General features: G+C 34.8%; 1 protein-coding gene across 8 annotated transcripts in view; it reads right to left on the bottom strand.

Moving 5' to 3' along the window:
* The window catches only part of LOC149805347 (mechanosensitive cation channel TMEM63B-like), a 159,008-nt gene that overhangs the window by 35,395 nt on the left and 103,671 nt on the right, over positions 1–19,942 (bottom strand). For 6 of the 8 annotated variants that reach the window (XM_089949426.1, XM_089949453.1, XM_089949462.1 and 3 more), the window contains 5 exons: positions 16,826–16,912; positions 14,587–14,640; positions 12,334–12,496; positions 7,551–7,656; positions 757–924 (listed from right to left, as the gene is read on the bottom strand). In XM_089949426.1, the coding sequence (XP_089805552.1) occupies positions 757–924; positions 7,551–7,656; positions 12,334–12,496; positions 14,587–14,640; positions 16,826–16,912 (578 nt within the window). The remainder of the gene's footprint in view (positions 1–756; positions 925–7,550; positions 7,657–12,333; positions 12,497–14,586; positions 14,641–16,825; positions 16,913–19,942) is intronic. The other 2 variants (XM_089949468.1, XM_089949477.1) reach the window with 1 other exon arrangement.

The following is a 19,942-nucleotide window of genomic DNA, read 5'->3' as shown; positions in this document are numbered from 1 at the left end:
ACGAGTTATCTGACAAGCGTAATACAAGTCATCTGACATATTAACATAACTCATCTGTAGATCACATAACCTAAGAGTCTCCAGCTGAAAGTACCCTATCGTCCAATCATCATATTATATACTGCTGATGCTAGTACCCTATGGTCCAAATATTTTATACTATTTAGGCTAGTACCCTATAGTCCAGCACTCCCAATTCATGTACTATTTATGTTATGCTTTGTTTCCATGGTTTAAAAAATCTGAATGCAAAAAATTCTATGCATCAAAATGACGAACTACAATGACTTATTTCACTGGTGCACAATATCTGGCTGAAATACCTTCAACTGCTTGAAAGTTATGCTGCTCTTGAAATTACACCTATATGCTCATGCTGAATGATGGACACAGCGATATCTATATCCCCCAGTATACAGTCACTTATATGTCAGGTCCAACTACTGGCATGTTATGCAACACTAGATCTGGGTCTCTACAGTCTGTTAGGAGTAATCGGTAGAACAAGCATGACAGACCCTGATTTGATGGTGCAATATGCAATGGCAGATTGAGGTCTATGTTGTTTGGAATTGGACTTGATTTATAACTAAGTATATATGAAATCTGTGGATAACAGTGAGAGAGAGAGGAGAGTGAATGGTGGCATATTCTTGCCCTCACATTGCTGTCAAGAGAGACAATATTTTTTTCTGAAAAAAAAGGGGTATCTTCGTAATAAGAAACATTATTCTGAACAGGAAGATGGCAGCTCACCTGCTCTGAGAAAGGTAAAGAAGACCAAGTTACACTGAAGGAAGATGGCAGCTACGATAACATAGTTGACAGCGGTGGAATGGATATTCCTGCTGATGTAGGATGGCTTGTAGGCAAAGTAGATGTTGTACCTGTCCACCAGATGCTTCAAAGTCATGTAAACTAAACCTAGATAAAAACACATAACATTTCCAGATAAATGAAAGAATTCTGATGCCTTAAGCAGCTAAACTTAAGTACTTCTGATCTAAATAACAAACTATTTTCTTTTGCATAGCAAAACATAAGCACGAGAGAACCAAATCAACCATTGCATAATGTCATATTAGATTTTGTTGCAACTTACTGAATCTTGTATGGCTGATGTGGCATTCAGTATGAATGTTTAATCGATATTCCCATATCAATTTACTCGTATGGCTGATGTGGCATTCAATATGAATGTTTAATCCATATTCCCATATCAATTTACTTGTATGGCTGATGTGGCATTCAATATGAATGTTTAATCCATATTCCCATATCAATTTACTTGTATGGCTGATGTGGCATTCAATATGAATGTTTAATCCATATTCCCATATCAATTTACTTGTATGGCTGATGTGGCATTCAATATGAATGTTTAATCCATATTCCCATATCAATTTACTTGTATGGCTGATGTGGCATTCAATATGAATGTTTAATCGATATTCCCATATCAATTTACTTGTATGGCTGATGTGGCATTCAATATGAATATTTAATCCATATTCCCATATCAATTTACTCGTATGGCTGATGTGGCATTCAATATGAATGTTTAATCGATATTCCCATATCAATTTACTCGTATGGCTGATGTGGCATTCAATATGAATGTTTAATCGATATTCCCATATCAATTTACTCGTATGGCTGATGTGGCATTCAATATGAATGTTTAATCCATATTCCCATATCAATTTACTTGTATGGCTGATGTGGCATTCAATATGAATGTTTAATCGATATTCCCATATCAATTTACTTGTATGGCTGATGTGGCATTCAATATGAATGTTTAATCCATATTCCCATATCAATTTACTTGTATGGCTGATGTGGCATTCAATATGAATGTTTAATCGATATTCCCATATCAATTTACTCGTATGGCTGATGTGGCATTCAATATGAATGTTTAATCCATATTCCCATATCAATTTACTTGTATGGCTGATGTGGCATTCAATATGAATGTTTAATCGATATTCCCATATCAATTTACTCATATGGCTGATGTGGCATTCAATATGAATGTTTAATCGATATTCCCATATCAATTTACTTGTATGGCTGATGTGGCATTCAATATGAATGTTTAATCCATATTCCCATATCAATTTACTTGTATGGCTGATGTGGCATTCAATATGAATGTTTAATCGATATTCCCATATCAATTTACTCGTATGGCTGATGTGGCATTCAATATGAATGTTTAATCCATATTCCCATATCAATTTACTTGTATGGCTGATGTGGCATTCAATATGAATGTTTAATCGATATTCCCATATCAATTTACTCATATGGCTGATGTGGCATTCAATATGAATGTTTAATCGATATTCCCATATCAATTTACTTGTATGGCTGATGTGGCATTCAATATGAATGTTTAATCCATATTCCCATATCAATTTACTTGTATGGCTGATGTGGCATTCAATATGAATGTTTAATCCATATTCCCATATCAATTTACTTGTATGGCTGATGTGGCATTCAATATGAATGTTTAATCGATATTCCCATATCAATTTACTTGTATGGCTGATGTGGCATTCAATATGAATATTTAATCCATATTCCCATATCAATTTACTCGTATGGCTGATGTGGCATTCAATATGAATGTTTAATCCATATTCCCATATCAATTTACTCGTATGGCTGATGTGGCATTCAATATGAATGTTTAATCGATATTCCCATATCAATTTACTCGTATGGCTGATGTGGCATTCAATATGAATGTTTAATCGATATTCCCATATCAATTTACTTGTATGGCTGATGTGGCATTCAATATGAATGTTTAATCGATATTCCCATATCAATTTACTCATATGGCTGATGTGGCATTCAATATGAATGTTTAATCGATATTCCCATATCAATTTACTTGTATGGCTGATGTGGCATTCAATATGAATGTTTAATCCATATTCCCATATCAATTTACTTGTATGGCTGATGTGGCATTCAATATGAATGTTTAATCGATATTCCCATATCAATTTACTTGTATGGCTGATGTGGCATTCAATATGAATATTTAATCCATATTACCATATCAATTTACTCGTATGGCTGATGTGGCATTCAATATGAATGTTTAATCGATATTCCCATATCAATTTACTCGTATGGCTGATGTGGCATTCAATATGAATGTTTAATCGATATTCCCATATCAATTTACTCGTATGGCTGATGTGGCATTCAGTATGAATGTTTAATCGATATTCCCATATCAATTTACTCGTATGGCTGATGTGGCATTCAATATGAATGTTTAATTGATATTCCCATATCAATTTAATTTATCATTAAAGCTGCATAGAATTTTGCTATTGCATCCTTCAGGTCCTATCCTGGTTTTTTTAGCTACTTGAATACTAACACACCTTTTAAATTACTGCCTTTTTGAAATGCTTGCTTGCTTACCTTTCAAGTTATTTTAGTTTATGATTTGTCCCTTCTTTACTTATGTATTATGCCGTGCTGGTGTGTCTTTCAAATAATGTTAACTTCTTTATTGCTTTTATGTGATATAGGCAAAAACAACCTCATCAGAGCTTATGTTGAATAGCTTTTTAAATATGCCGACTATAAATATATCTTATCTTACCCTGAGTGGAACTATTTTGGTGTTTGCGACCATGTCTATGTATTTCAATGGCAATGAACTGAACTTTTATACATAATTTGTTTTGATTTTCATTCACTTGATGTAACTAAAACTCTATGAAAGCACAAAATATGAGAGAGTATGTAATATATCTGTACATGCTTATGAAAATAAACAAATAAACTGAACTGTAATAAACATAAAAAAGTTTATGAGTATATTAAAAATGAAAAAATAACACATTAGTCTATTTCCTGATTCCTAAAATCAAAAGGTGATGCAGGCATCCATTTTATGTTACTGACCATAAACCAGATTAAAGTACATGTCACTAACCACTACTGAAGTGTGGAAGTCCTATAAATCTCCATTATATTAACCACTGCTTTGTTTTTAAAGGGTCAATTCAAAGACCTGTAATGTTTATTTACCTTTTGTATAAAAAAAACCCACAAAACTTTGATAATGCCCAAATGGAAATGTTTTGAAAGTACTTCATTCAGTCAATCTGTAATGCCTGGGGTGAATGAGGCCTTTGCCACTGTCATTAATAAGTAAGTATAGTTTCCAAGATTTGATTGTCATTGTAATATGTTTCTGTGACCATTATCAAAACCAAAACCAAGTGGTGATCTGTTCACTGCAGTGCAGACCTGTTACACCCTTTGTTTATAGAATTAATCTCTGTATGACACAGGTGAATTAAGCATTTTAGTTTCCTCTTTAAATAAATTACTTTGTTTCTTGATAGGTGGATTTTGTCTTTTGATTTCATTCATTGGTACATATATATTCCATATTTACCAAAAAGCCTGATCAAAGCCACTAATTCATACACAGGATGAGTAAGTGTTATCACAGTTAACTGTGCAGTTCTTGCTCTAAATTTGAAGTAAGTCTGAAATGTACGGACATGACAAGTTAATTTATGGACAGGATAAATAAATATTACCTTGTTAGTTTTGCAACTGATATGCTAAACTACATGTATATTTGATCTTCAAACATAACTGTAAATATTTTATGATAGATGTATATCTTTATTGCTAAACAAAACTGCTTTGAGATAAAATGATTGCTGTATTTAATATATGAATAATGAATTTAATGCACGTACAGTAGTAATGAATATTTGTCCTTCTTAAACGTGCTGCATTTTGACTTTAAAAATGGTAATCTTGCACAAACCTATTATGAGAACATTTTTTCTGTGCAAAAGGGGTGGTCTCACAAGACAGGTTTTACTGTATACGTAGCGCTACACAATTCATTAAACTCTTTAAAAACATTGTGTTTGTCAATCAACAATGACAATGGAGATTCTCTACTTCTAGTTAATGTTGAGTCACAGTCACTACTGATCAGTTCAGCAACCCATTAGACTGAAAAATGCAAGCGGTTCAGTTGTCAATATATGTTATATATGTCTTTTGTGTGATGCATTCAATCTTTATGCCATAAGAATCCTTCGATTGGCTGCCTTGCTATCTTTGATCACAGCTGTGAATAAGCAGGCTAATTTAAGATAATTACACTATTTACATAATACTATATAACCATGCTCAACTGATGAACTGAAAGCATATTTTTTAGTAAATTACGTTTCTTCGAGAATACTTACCCAATCACATTACAGCAAGAATATTAGCCTACTACCTCAGGAATCCAGCCATACTAAGAGATTAAAATCATCTTTTTCTATTTTAATAGACAAATGGCAATTGCTCTAGCCCATTACCTCCTCTTTGCACTGCCATGTGTCGCTAGTTTTTAGTTGAGCAAGATACTAAGGAGGATGCTTGCATGGTGAGGTGGTTGTGAGGGTATTTAAGTAATGTGACTGGGTAAGTATTCTTGGAGAAACATAATTTACTAAATACATTCCCCAATCACATTATCATGGTGTGGTAGCCTTTGATAGAGATTGGGTCCAACTATTTCTCCTCAAAGAGTCAAAAAAAAAGTCAGCCAGTTGAGGAAATAGTAGAATATTATCTACAAACCAACTAACACTATTGTGAAAATGATCAGTGATTTTGATTTATGACATATATTTTTAGTGGTATCGGGACTTAAGATCATGCAGACAATACATGGTGTTGGGATAGACCCAGTTTTTTTTCCAAATTTGTTTATTTTTCGTGAGTAATACATGGGTGTGGATTATACTTGTGTGTGGGTTATATATGCAAAAATACAGTACATAGCTAGCTTAGCTGGCAGGAACAAATTTGAATACCATTCTTTATGATTGTTGTGTACAATTTTCCACAGATCACAGATATTGTCTTTTGGAAACTTCTGCTCCAAAATAAGATTTTTCACTAACATATGCTTTGCCAAGGTTTATTTTTCTTGACTTAGCACTTTAATGCCTTCAATGCCAGATTTCCATAGGATTTGATGTCCACTAATACCATAGTTTACTTGTCCAAAAAGAGGTATTTTGACCAACTATTTTTACTTCTTAATTTCATGTTATTTTCTTATTTTATTAGATTTATTGTAACCTTCATGCTAGGGGTTTATGGTTTTAAAGCACATTATCCTGCAAGGCTAAACTGTGATGAGAAAGGAAACGAAAAGTGCAGTCTACTTTGAAATGTTTGTGTTTTAATTTGGTTTGTTTGTCTGCCTTTTCTACATTTAATCTCAAAATAAAGAGCTGACCATCATGCTGTCTGTTTCTGTCCATCCATTTAACACTAAAACCACTCACTAGTTTCTCCATTAACACTTTCCCAACTCCAATAATCTGATATACTTCCTAACTTTAAAATTAAATTGCCTTCATCACCATGATTAGCCAGCATTTGCTAAACAAAAAAAGATGAACCACACTGCAAAAACAGCCATTATTATAAAGGCACATTTGTAAAACTTCCTTGATGCAAGGTTTAAACTACGATATAGTGCCTGTTACAGGGCCTAGCGTGCCAATCAAATTTAGCTTAACAACCCTCATGTCAAGCCAAAGAAACCAAAAAATATACGTGGTGACATCACTACAATATTTCTACACGCTTGACTTTTGTATTGACAAGCACTTTAAGAGTGAATGACTGAATAAGACTGTATACTGTGCCAAGCACATTTTCAAATGCACAAATTGAAACTAATTTGCAGATATTCTTGCACTTTGCTGCTTTCCATAAATTAGTAAAAATTTTGCTTAAATCACATGATTGCATGCATTGGGAGCATCTCTGGTGCAGATAATGGATTCCATCTCTTGAAATCTATTCCCATACATCGAATACAATGAATACTTTATGGTCATATACACACCATTAGTCACTAGTAAACATACTGAAAATATCTCAAGCAAAAATATGTAATGATGATAATTCAGTAAATAAATTTTGCAAAACTGGTCATTGTTCACCACACTTCTCCTAAGCATGATTTACAATCATATCAATTTTGTTGTATTTATGATCTTCCAGGGTTTAAACAATAAACAAAACATGTGTAAAACATTATGACTGAAACTGGGATAGTAAAAACATATTCAAAATTAAGTGTCCTCAATGAATAATTGATTTTCTTTGCCTTTTCACCTCACTGGTCTTTTGGCAAAAACATAACTTCTGATTATGTTTCATCAATAAAACTACAGTTGTGCTAAAAGCACCTTTTGGTAGCAATGATCTAATAGAATGAACATAAATATTAGTACCCCATATATGCTTGCCTGTAAGTCAAGTCCAACTGCAAACTGCACAAACCAGACTGTCACTGCATAATGCACAGGTAGATCTGGGTCTATGTAGCTTGTTAGGAGTAATCAGTAGAACAAACAATATAGAGCCTGCTCTACTAGTTCATTATGCAATGACAGATCTGGTTTGTGCAGTTTGCAGATTAAATCAACTTATATGTTAGTATATGTTATTTTTCTTGTTGTTCTTACCAAATGGGACAATGAGAGGACACGAAATGCTGTAGGCAACAATGACAGCAAATACACACAGCATCCAGGCATACTGATTCCCAAACTGGAACTCCCAAAGGACATGCTGAAATGTAAAAATGAAGATAAAAATCAAGAATTTTTTTTTGAAAATTCAAAATCCATCGGCTTTAAAATAATAGTAAATGCAGTTAAATCTGCCAAAAGGTCAAATGTTGTAAGCAGCCGCTTATCTTATAGGCAGTGTACTATATAACTTGCCAGTGACAAAAACTTCATAGTTTTTATCCCCCTTATATTCACTTCTGCAATAATTAACACTTTCAATATCATACACTTTCAATATTAAAATATTCTCCTTATAATGAAAATACTTTCTGTGCAAAATATACAAGCCCTGCCGATGACAGGAATGGTAGGAACTTACAATAAAACCAATTTCGTTTTGGTGAAATATGTCTTTTGATAATATTGACCATCCATAATAACTAAGGAGAACTACTATGTCACAAATCCAGTCCTCCCAGAAAACACGTTTAGCTAAAGAAGCTAAAAGTTACCTGCCCACCTAGGTGGAAGTTGGATCATAATTTTCCTTTGGTATAGGGACTGGTTCCAAATCATGTGAATATCTCAGTTACTACTGGAGCATGAGGCATGCTCTCCATGTGGATGCAACTGTTGGGAGGCAGGTAGTGTGTGTGTGTATAATATGATTTGATAAGTATTCTTGAAGAAACATATTTTGTGAGAAAAAATTGGTTCTTCCTTAAGTACAGTACCCAATCATAACACCTTAAGAAAATAGGTAAAGAGGTGGAAGAAGATGCATTCCCTTTGCCAGGAGAGACCACCTCCAGTCCCTCATGATATGTGAGACAGCTTCTAGACAATCTGACTGAAAAGACTCCATCTGTTGTGGAGCAGCTTCATAAGAGAAAGATTTTCCCTCCCGCAAATCCAGAGGAAAGTTGTGAAGCCATGTCTTTATGAAGCTCTTGAACAATCTGGAAGGATAACCTTTGTTCCACAGGTAAAGGTTCTCCTGATCAACTTGAACCTGTTTGGTTGAGAGATCTCTGATAAGAACTGGAGAAGTGTGCATGGATCTCCATCCCATGTCATGGATAATGACAGAGAACAATTTATGATGGTGCTTACTGTCTTTACTTCCTGAGCTAATATGCAGAGCAAATTCATTGGTTGAGTCTGATATGCAGGATGGATAGTCAAGTTTATTCAGGATGAAAATGCCTTATCATGATATATCATCCTTCTCATCTTGAAGGTAAAATGAGGCATGATCTCCCTCGATGCAATGGTTTGATATTCCTGAAATACCACTTCAGAGCTGACACTGAATCCTGTCAATGACCTTGAGATAAAGTGTCCAGAATAGACAGGAATTATTACCAATTATGTAATTCCTCATAGTCTTGGTAATGAAAACAGGGCTTCATCAGCGATATTGAGCCACTGCAGCTGAACTGCAAGGAGATGGGTCCACCAATAAGTTTTTGTACGTGTTTGTGATTTTGATTTTTAACGTAGCTTTAACAATTTTTCAGTCATATCACTAAGATGTCTGCAGTGTGGCAGTTTATAGTGATGTCTAGCACTGGGGCATCATGCCACAGACATGTAACATGATGTCCCACCCAGTCACATTATCCTGACACCAGGCCGACCAGTCCTAACACTAACCTCTTAATGCTGAGTGCCAAGCGAGGCAGCTGTTAGCACCATTTTTGGGTCCACTAATAAGAAATGTATGGCTGATTTTGCCTGCTGACTGCCACAGTAGTGAAGAAGCAGGACTTATAGGTGAATTAAGGTATCCCTGAGAGCAGTTCAAATGGTGTCTTCTTCCACTAGGTTAATACCAACGATAACTTCTACATGGGTAAGGATCCAATGTCATTGGCCAAGTGGAATCTAGTTATACAGAAGATCTAACAGGTGTTTGTTGTTCAATATCCTCTGTTCCATGATTGCACAGTATGCTAGTGATCATGTAACAGTAGGTTTAACTGTGATTTGTACTAACTGTCCCTCATCAAAGAGTCACAGAAAGTTAGATATTGCGGTATGGGTGCTTAAACTGGTATAATGTGCTTTGTGCACTCCAATGAGATTATATTCCACTGCCTTCATACACCTCCAAGGTGGACAGCCATCTCACTTTAAGATACACCGCCACTTGAAAACTGTTTGTTCTTAAAGGTAGGATCCCAACGTGCAGATTCGGTAACTCTGGGTTATGATGAAACACTAGCCATCATGATTTCTGAATTCAGATGAGGGAATATCTCCATACTGGTGATACTGTTGCAATTGATGAGGTTGCTCTAATGTGTCCCATTTTAGTGCATTAATTAGGATGAGGAGACATTCAGATTTGCCGATTCCTGCATCCGACCTCCAGATCAGAGGTGAAGGTCAAGTGTAAATATATTTGGCCATTTCAATCCATAGAAAAAGCATTGATTCTTTAGGTCTTTAGTGAGACAAAGGTTGAGGGTTTGGCATTCCACCCTGTCACCAATAGGTCCATCACAAGTCGATCCCATCAAGTGTCTATTGACTGAAAACTGAGGAATGAAGGGATCATTTTGTTTGTATTAGTTCCTTCTTGTAGAACCACGAGTCTGTCATTACATTAGCCAGTTAAGTAAATGAACATAAGCAAGGATTGTCAATGAGGACATCACTTTCAAAAATCCCTAACAATAATACAAAGATCTGAAAACTTGTTCTGCTTTGCTGTTTGAGATGACTCACCACAGTGAAGTTACTGGACAGAAACAGAACTCCATTCCCACATAGAATTCTCCAGCAACCAATGAAAGCTTCCAAAACAGTTTCCATCCTGATGATGTTGACATGTAATAACATGTAAATAATCATCTTGAGAGGGCCATGCTCCAATGATACTCCAAAATGGTAGGTGACTTGCTTCCCCAGCCCTGTGTTCACATCTATAGTGATTATGACTGCCAGAAGTTGTTCTTGCAGAGGTATCACTGACAAGAGTAGAACTTCCAGAATCTTTGAAAAAGACTTCACTAGGTCCTTCCTGACAAGAGCATACTGCTTGGTACAAGCAGAAGTAGTAACCGAGTTATTCATGGGATTTAGTGCCAATACCTAGACCAAGAGGAGATCAGTCTGTCCAACTGCAACCTAGGTGGGCAGATAACCTTTAGTGGTTTTTATTTAAAAGCAAAAGTGTTATCAAGGAGGGCTGGATTTGTGAGGTAGCAGTAGTTCTCCTAAGGTATTATGATTGGGTAATGTATTTAAAGGAGAAACCTGAGCAAATGCAAAAACTTAACCAAAAATGTACAAATAATATACATGTTCAAAAATAAGTACACCACTCCCTCGATAACTTGTGCCCTGATAACTCATGAACCTGCTTATAATGCTGGTATCAGGTGTAGATCCCACTTTTTAAACCAGAAAATACCCCAAAAATTGATCTCTATTTGTTGAACTTGAAGAAAATCGCGATTAAAATTGGTAACAGAAACTCTGATATATCGCTCATTTTATTGTTGAAATTGATAGGACCTGGAAATTGTAATCAAAATTATGAAATATCAAATTTACAAATTTTAAAATAGGTCATACAATTTTTTTACATTTTCTTTTCAAACAACATTCCAAGTACACTGCAATTAATGATATGTTAGGAAATTTCAATCACTGAAACTGTCACTTATGCCAAGTGGAGGCAGTACTTTAATAAATACAAATTAAATATATAAAAAATTAAGTGTAATCATCATAAATGCCATGTGTCCTCTTGTAATTAAATGTAAAATGCATCAATCTACCATAACAGCTATATCGCGAGCGTTTCTCTGAGAACCTAATTAAGTGCTGACCGTGTTGGATAACTGACTTATGGAAGTATTTGTTGTATTGTTGCACTGAATTAAAAGCTGGCCTCCTTTGTATTATCACGTTAATTATGTCTTTTGAATCAAATAAAGATGTTGGAATAAAAGAAAAGTTAAAAGGCACGAAAATCCTACAAACTAAAAATCTAGCGGCCCCAGTCATATGTCAGGTGAACTCATTTCATTTGATCAATCGAACACTGTTATAAATTTTATAAGTGTTATTGTGTATGTAACATAAACTACCTTAAATTAACTGACTCTTTCATAACTGTGATCAAAGATAGCAAGGCAGCCAAGTGAAATGAATACTTCATAAAATAAAGAGCTTGATTTCACAGATACGGACCATTGTGGGCAAGCAAGTTTCAGAGAATTTCTTGAACTGGCACTTAGAGATATCCTCAAGGATGATAAGAAGAAGTTTCATTATTGCTTCCAATGAAATCATGACATCAATATTGTACTAATTGAACAATACAAAAATTAATTTCGACATAGATGATTGTCTCACGAAATCAATTTTGCGTGTTTCTGGAAAAAAAGGAATCTTGTTTGTTGGTGTATCAACAGTTAGTCTAGTTCCCTGCTCAGTGGACTTCCACTATTAAGCACCACTATGGGAACCAGACTCATCAAGAAAACAAAAAGCAGTGACATAATAAACAGATTTTTTGCATATACGTGATGGTTGTTGAAACCAGTTGGAACGATCTTTCACATGTTGGACATTTTGAAAATAAATGTTATTTAAACAGAATAAAACCAAGAAAAGTGGTGCATATTGAATGTTGTTTCTTCATTATAAATAGCATTATGATGAAAAGGTACAAATCAAATTGACATACAGCAATCATCACCTGTATAAAGAATCTTACTTTTCTAACAGCTACTCTCTCAGCTGAAGACTTGGCTAAACTTAATTTCAAAGCATATATGAACAGTTCCGAGAAACGCAGCAATTCCAATCCACTTCCAATGAAAGCTGAGGTTATTATGTAGTTCACAAAAAATGCTCCATTGTCAGCCAAGAATATACAACTGAAACAAATGCATTACAAAATTTAATGAACAATTTTAACTGTAGTCTTCATGAATTTCATTAAGAGCAAACCCATATGCTTTTTATTACATACTGCTTCCCACTGACTCAACATTCCCACTCCTAGCAAAGACAGTAATTTCTTGGGTTATTACATATTACTAACCACTAATTCAACATCCCCAACCTATAACCACGGCAGTAATCCCTGGGTTATTACATATTACTAACCACTAATTCAACATCCCCAACCTATAACCATGGCAGTAATACCTGGGTTATTACATATTACTAACCACTAATTCAACATCCCCAACCTATAACCATGGCAGTAATCCCTGGGTTATTACATATTACTAACCACTAATTCAACATCCCCAACCTATAACCATGGCAGTAATACCTGGGTTATTACATATTACTAACCACTAATTCAACATCCCCAACCTATAACCATGGCAGTAATCAATAGGTTATTACATATTACTAACCACTAATTCAACATCCCCAACCTATAACCATGGCAGTAATCAATAGGTTATTACATATTACTAACCACTAATTCAACATCCCCAACCTATAACCATGGCAGTAATCAATAGGTTATTACATATTACTAACCACTAATTCAACATCCCCAACCTATAACCATGGCAGTAATCAATAGGTTATTACATATTACTAACCACTAATTCAACATCCCCAACCTATAACCATGGCAGTAATACCTGGGTTATTACATATTACTAACCACTAATTCAACATCCCCAACCTATAACCATGGCAGTAATACCTGGGTTATTACATATTACTAACCACTAATTCAACATCCCCAACCTATAACCATGGCAGTAATACCTGGGTTATTACATATTACTAACCACTAATTCAACATCCCCAACCTATAACCATGGCAGTAATCAATAGGTTATTACATATTACTAACCACTAATTCAACATCCCCAACCTATAACCATGGCAGTAATCAATAGGTTATTACATATTACTAACCACTAATTCAACATCCCCAACCTATAACCATGGCAGTAATCAATAGGTTATTACATATTACTAACCACTAATTCAACATCCCCAACCTATAACCATGGCAGTAATCAATAGGTTATTACATATTACTAACCACTAATTCAACATCCCCAACCTATAACCATGGCAGTAATCAATAGGTTATTACATATTACTAACCACTAATTCAACATCCCCAACCTATAACCATGACAGTAATACCTGGGTTATTACTGAAAATCAGAGGTCATGACCAAAAATATATTGCATATATGGCGTGTTTCCTGCTATGATTGCAGACATAAAGTGTGGTCCCAAAAATGTTTGAAAATATCAGAGTTACTGAAATTTTACACATCAGACCTTTAACCCCCTCCAAGGTACCCTAGGATGGAAGCCGAAAATAATTACCTGCTTTATTAACATGGTTACCATATTAACAAGATAACAATCAAGTTTTGTTCATTTCCAGTCATGAAATATATATATGTAAACAGAAAGTATCACGATATTCCATGCTGAACTCAAAAGTATAGTGGTAATAAAGGTCATTGCTTAGCAAGACTGAAACCACAGTTGCATTCTTTCTAAATCAAAGTTTACATTTATTTAATTAATCTTATTATCTTATTACCTCGGATTTTAGTCCATGAATGGTGGCTTATTACAAACTTAAATGTGAAATTCTGTAAAACACATGTCTGCCTTTATATTCATAAAACCTACTGCCAGCACATTATGTGACAGCAGATCTGGGTCAATTCAGTTTGCTGTGGACTCAACTTATACAGAAGTATACATGCTTACATATGTACCTATTTTAGATAATTTCAATTTCTGCAAGGGCAGAATAACGTCTACTCCTATGTAAAATGTGCAGCACATAGGAAAGAATTTGTATGTGTGATAGGTATCATATTACTTTCCCTTTAGATTTTAAAGGTTGTTTATTTCTTTTCTTCCCAGACATAAAGTAGTTTAATGGGATGGAACAGAAAAAATGTGAAATGAATATCTTGTGCACAATTACTTTCTCTTATGCTGAAATGAAAGTACTACTTACTTCCAACGATAGGTTCTATTCTCATCAAAAACAAGCTGAAGCAAAGCTTTGGCACTGAAAAAGAAGGAAAGGTTATAAAAAATATTGTTGTAAGCTTAATTATTAGTCATTTGTAATCCATTTAATATGCACTCGGAAATTTGAAATCTTTTATCAACAGGAAAAAGGAATACTGAATAAAACATCAAAGAACCCTATAATTTCTCACATGGTTAGGCATCATTTGTATGGACTTGAGAGATCTTTTTTTTCAAGAAACACTGGGTGAAATCTTCAAATTTTTTTTGAAGGATAGACACTTCTGTGCAGAAATAATTATTTCTGTATTAACATGACCTTGACCCATGACCTTTACAATTCAAACCATCCACAAAGTTTTGTCAAGGAACTTGCTCTAGAATAAATCTTATTTTGCAAAACCCATTTTTCACTGATACAAAATAACCACTTACCACAAAATTAATGTGTTCTTCCATATCTTAAGTGTAAGCTCTCAAAAACCAAAGTGAACATGCAAGAAAACATTTTTCTTCTTTCAGTCAGAGACCTTGACCTTTGATTTTTTTACTCCAAGATCAATAGGCTTATTTCTTATACAATATGTTGTTGTTGTTATGGGTTTAACACCATTTTTCAGCATAAGATAGGCTATATATGGCTGCCAGTGTATTTGGTGGAGGAAGAATCCTGGGAAGGACCACTGACTCAAAGGAAGCTACTGGCACACTTTCTCACATACCCATACTGGCCAAGCCCAAGACTCAGAACCACGTAGACAAAAGAGACTATTTGGCCATCTGGGACCTCTAATTTAGAAACCATTTTTCTTCTTTCATTCAGTGATCCTGACCTTTGATCTTTTCACCCCCAAATCATTAGGTTTTTTCCTTACCCCCTGTACAAGCCAGTCACAAAGTTTAGTCTGTGTTGCAGAACTAATGCTTTTGTGCAAAAATAAATTTTTCTTCTTTGAATCACAGTGACCAAATCAGTAAGGTTCTTCCTTACCTAAAGTGCAAGTCATTCACAAATTCTGGCAACCGTGAATGGTGTAGAACTCTAATTATTGTGTGCAAAACCTTCATCTTTGACATTTTGATCCCAAGGATCAATAGGGTACTTCTTTATACTACGGCAAACCTTCCACATGGTTTGGAAACTGTAGACGGTGGAGAACTCAAGTTATTGTGCAGAAATCAGTCTTCTTCTTGCAGAGTGACCATGACCTTTCATCTTTTGACCACAAAATCAATAGTTCTTTCTTCCTTAACTGCAAGCCATTCACAAAGGCTGGTAAATGTACAGTGTACTGCTGGTAACAGAGAGATGGATAGATAAACAACATATTAACATAATATGCTCTGCCTTATTGCAGGCATACAAAAATAAAGTGTTTAATTATTTGAAACAACATTATAATTCTCATCTAACCAATTTGATGGGATCCATTACCATACCTGGATTGTAGGATGGGCTGAGGTATACTGAGGGGATTTACAGAGAGAGAGATCATTGTTCTTAAATTATCTTCATCTGTATAGATCATTATGGAGGAATCTTCAAAATGATGTTATAAACTCCATGACAAGAATTCTGCAGAATACTAATGTCTCATCTGCTTGACCCTGAGTCTCTGTCTCTGTCTCTGTCTGTCTCTATATATATATCATGAAAAGTAAGGCAATGTGACCTATTTAAAAAATGTCTGTGTTGAGCTGTACCATTCAAGATGAATAAAGTTTAAATGACAGTACATAAAAATGTCAGAAAGTGAACTTCCCTCAATGCAACAGCTTAATATAATCACTGGAGTATGAAAAGGTCATCATTGTGACCTAATTTTCAATGGCAGACAAGTACAATCCAAGATGAATACTCCTATCATGTTTTACTACTGTATATACAATAGTGTCAGAAATGGAGGTAAATGCAAAAACTTAAAGTTAACACCTATGATTACAACTGTCTTACCTAGGCTTTGCAGACTTGACCTTAACTAGTACCTACCAATGTAAGAAAATTAACACTAAAACAAGTAGACTGATACCAAAAAGCAGCCTTCTCATTATCTTTTTAAGTAGTCGTCTCAAAATTGACTAAGTCATTCCAACAATATAATAAAAAATGCAAGTCTTGTACAAGTAGATGACTACAATGTTAACATTTTATAAAAGTAGGTTTTTGGGCCAGCTACTAGCAGCTAATGAGAAGGCTCATTAGTCCTGTTTTCTTTACCTACCTTGTCAGTCCCAGTGAAGGGAGAATCAGCACCATTAACATAAGGAAAATGTATGTCTTCTGCATGACACTGTGGTGCTCAGCAGTCCTAGACAGAAGGAGACAGAGGGACAATTAAATTCTTAAAAATACATTATTAATTCTAAATATTATCGTGAATTTGTTCACGGTAACTTGTGCCAAACTGTAAACAACATAAGCCCAGATTGACTGCTTAACCAAGGTCTATGCAATACATAAGAAATAATGAGATGAATTAAGTGTAAATGAGATGAATTAATAGTGTACACACGTACACTGCACTGTGTCATGAAATTTAATGAAAATTATTGAAAATATCTTTACAGTGAAGCAGACCTCATATAACTGATTCCAGTTCACTTTTTTCTTTCTTAGGAAATAAGAAAACATAATTCAGCTTCTGCTTGCACTGCTTTCTTCATGGCAGGTGATTTCATCTAAATTATGAGCTTAAATGGAAAATGATTCTAAAAGAGGAAATCAGTTACACATGATGACTTTAATGTGTTTTTCAATTGGACATGGAATATATTCTCTGCCAGCAATCTGAATTACAAATGCCTACAACGCTAACTCAGTCAAACTGTCCAACAGATTTACAGTGCTGTTGTGGTGACAAGTGGGCCATTTAGCTCTTCCCAGTCACAATCCCCATTTCCCAAGCCAGCTGACTGTGAGTGCTGTAAAAGTCAGCAAGACAAAACAGCAGCATACTGTCAGTCTACTTAGAGTGTCTACACTAACAAAAAATAACACATGTTAAGAACAGTCAGCCATTGTCAGCCTACTTAGAGTGTCTATACTAACACAAAAAACACACATGTTAAGAACAGTCAGCCATACGTTTATGTTCACCCTCTTCCCTGGCCTTTATTCCTCAGGAAAAAAACTGTAGCCAATATCTACTGTTATGTTTTGGCAAACTTGACAAAATACTCAGCAATGATTTCCTAAATTACAGTTTATTCAGGCTTTGTATGGTTTGGTAAACTTACTTAAATTACAGTTCATTCAGGCTTTGTATGGTTTGGTTTGGTCTGGTGTTCTGTGGCACATCAACACAAGTAGGTTATTTAGTGCTATGGCAATTGGAGTAAAGTTCCTTGCCCAAGGACATGCCATTGTAGCCAACTTGGACCGATCCAGTGATAGGATTAAAACCAGTACCCACATAACACACTGTATCACATGAAAAACAGGATTTAGGACTATCCCTGGACAGAGTAGTGTTTCAGAAAACACAGTTTTCAAGAATCTTAGCCCTAAAGTTTTTTCCAACAACACCCACCCACACATATTTCTTGACCACCATGATATAGGTCTGTAATTTGTAGGGTAGTATGTATCAACAGTAAACAGTCCTGTTACAAGCTCAGCTAAACCCATCCTTTGGGTATACAGATGACATACACGCAATTAAAAGGATAGCTGGTCAGAAATAAACAACCACTTTTAGAGATTACTTAATTGGTAGGCAATTGTTAGAGTGATATGTCAAATCCTGCTGTGGGAGAGCCTATTTCGCTAATTTACATAGGTAAATTTTACAAAGTAGAACAACACAATTCATCTGAAGTTAAATACATGAAAGAGACATGCTGAAGAACAGATTTTATTACACATCACAGCATTAAATGATAATGTTGAAGTCATCTTTAATCAAGTTTGTGATCAGTGGTAAAGTTTCTTTGAAGTCAGATTTTTACTCCATATATAAAATGCAAAACATGATATTTAAGTTGTCAGAATGGTGTTCAAGTGTTATTCATTTTTTGAAAATGTGATCTAGGAAGCAAAGCCCAGCAAAAATAAATTTCAAGATTCCAGCCTGACAGTTTTACTTTGTCAAGCACAGCAGCATAGGGAAGCATTTAATTCTGTGGACATACTGCAAACAACATACTGACATCAGTGTATAACATCGGTCAAAATTAGAGCACCACCTGTTATGTAGCATATTTGACACACTGAACTACACATTCAGATTAATTCTCTTTATTATTATTCATTATCTTAATCTTATTAATTGATCCATGATTTTCAGGATGATTACAGCCATTAAATTGATTGAAAGACAATAATAAGCACATGATCATGCTTACACATATGATTTTTGTGGTTAAAGTGTTAATGCCCAAAATGGACAGAAGTGTTTATTAATGTTGTATTACCCAAAAAGACCCCACAAAACTTGAAAATAGTATGTTCTCCCCCTACCCCCAATGCAATCATCACTCCCAAACATGATATATATTCATTTTTCTATGGAGGTAAGCATGCATATCTCGTTAAACTGCATCAGATAAATTTCTGACAATGCTAACATTATGCTTGTCATGAACACCTCATTTCTGACCAGGACATGCTCCAAGAATCCAGCAAGGAAGTCTGGACAACAGTATCATCCAGTGGGTGCAAAGATGAACACTAATAACACTTGCATTAACTTCAAGTACCATGGTGAATTATTGACAGCAGCAAAGTTTGCACTGATTTATGCATAGACAGTGTGACCCCGCTATAGCACGTTCTTTAATAACACGAATTTGGATATAACACAGTCATGGCATAGCTCCCAAATATTTGTATACATCTATTTTTCTCGTACATAAAAAATATTCTTTCTTAAAAGTAAAATAAAAGTAAAAAGTTTATTAACATTTTGGGGAAGAGCTCACGCATGAATATTACAAGACTATCATTTCATGGCTCCTGAAATTTTAAATATTTTTCTTGTACTCGAAAAAAGAGTTTTTTCTTCTTAAAAGTATGCAAAATGACGTGTAAAATGTTTATTCTGGGATCACATAGCACTTCAACAATGTCGCAAACTGTGATTTTATTTTCCTTATTGGCGGAAAAATATACCATTTGGCAATATTTTTAATTGGTGACATTTTTGGCTGTTCAAACTTGTATATACAACCATTGGTTTGGAGTGGAGAAATTCAGAGGCCACATGAAAGGAAACCACAAACTTGATATAAAATGCACTGAAATGTATCTGTTCTTACATAAACAATTTCTCTGTCCATATTGACAAACCATCTTAACAGTGCATTGTTATATCATAATCCACTGATGTTGACTTCAAGCA

The sequence above is a fragment of the Sinohyriopsis cumingii genome, chromosome 2, assembly GCF_028554795.1.
Source record: "Sinohyriopsis cumingii isolate HCF-2022 chromosome 2, ASM2855479v2, whole genome shotgun sequence".
Taxonomy (NCBI): domain Eukaryota; kingdom Metazoa; phylum Mollusca; class Bivalvia; order Unionida; family Unionidae; genus Sinohyriopsis; species Sinohyriopsis cumingii.
This window is presented reverse-complemented; position numbering and strand designations above follow the sequence as displayed.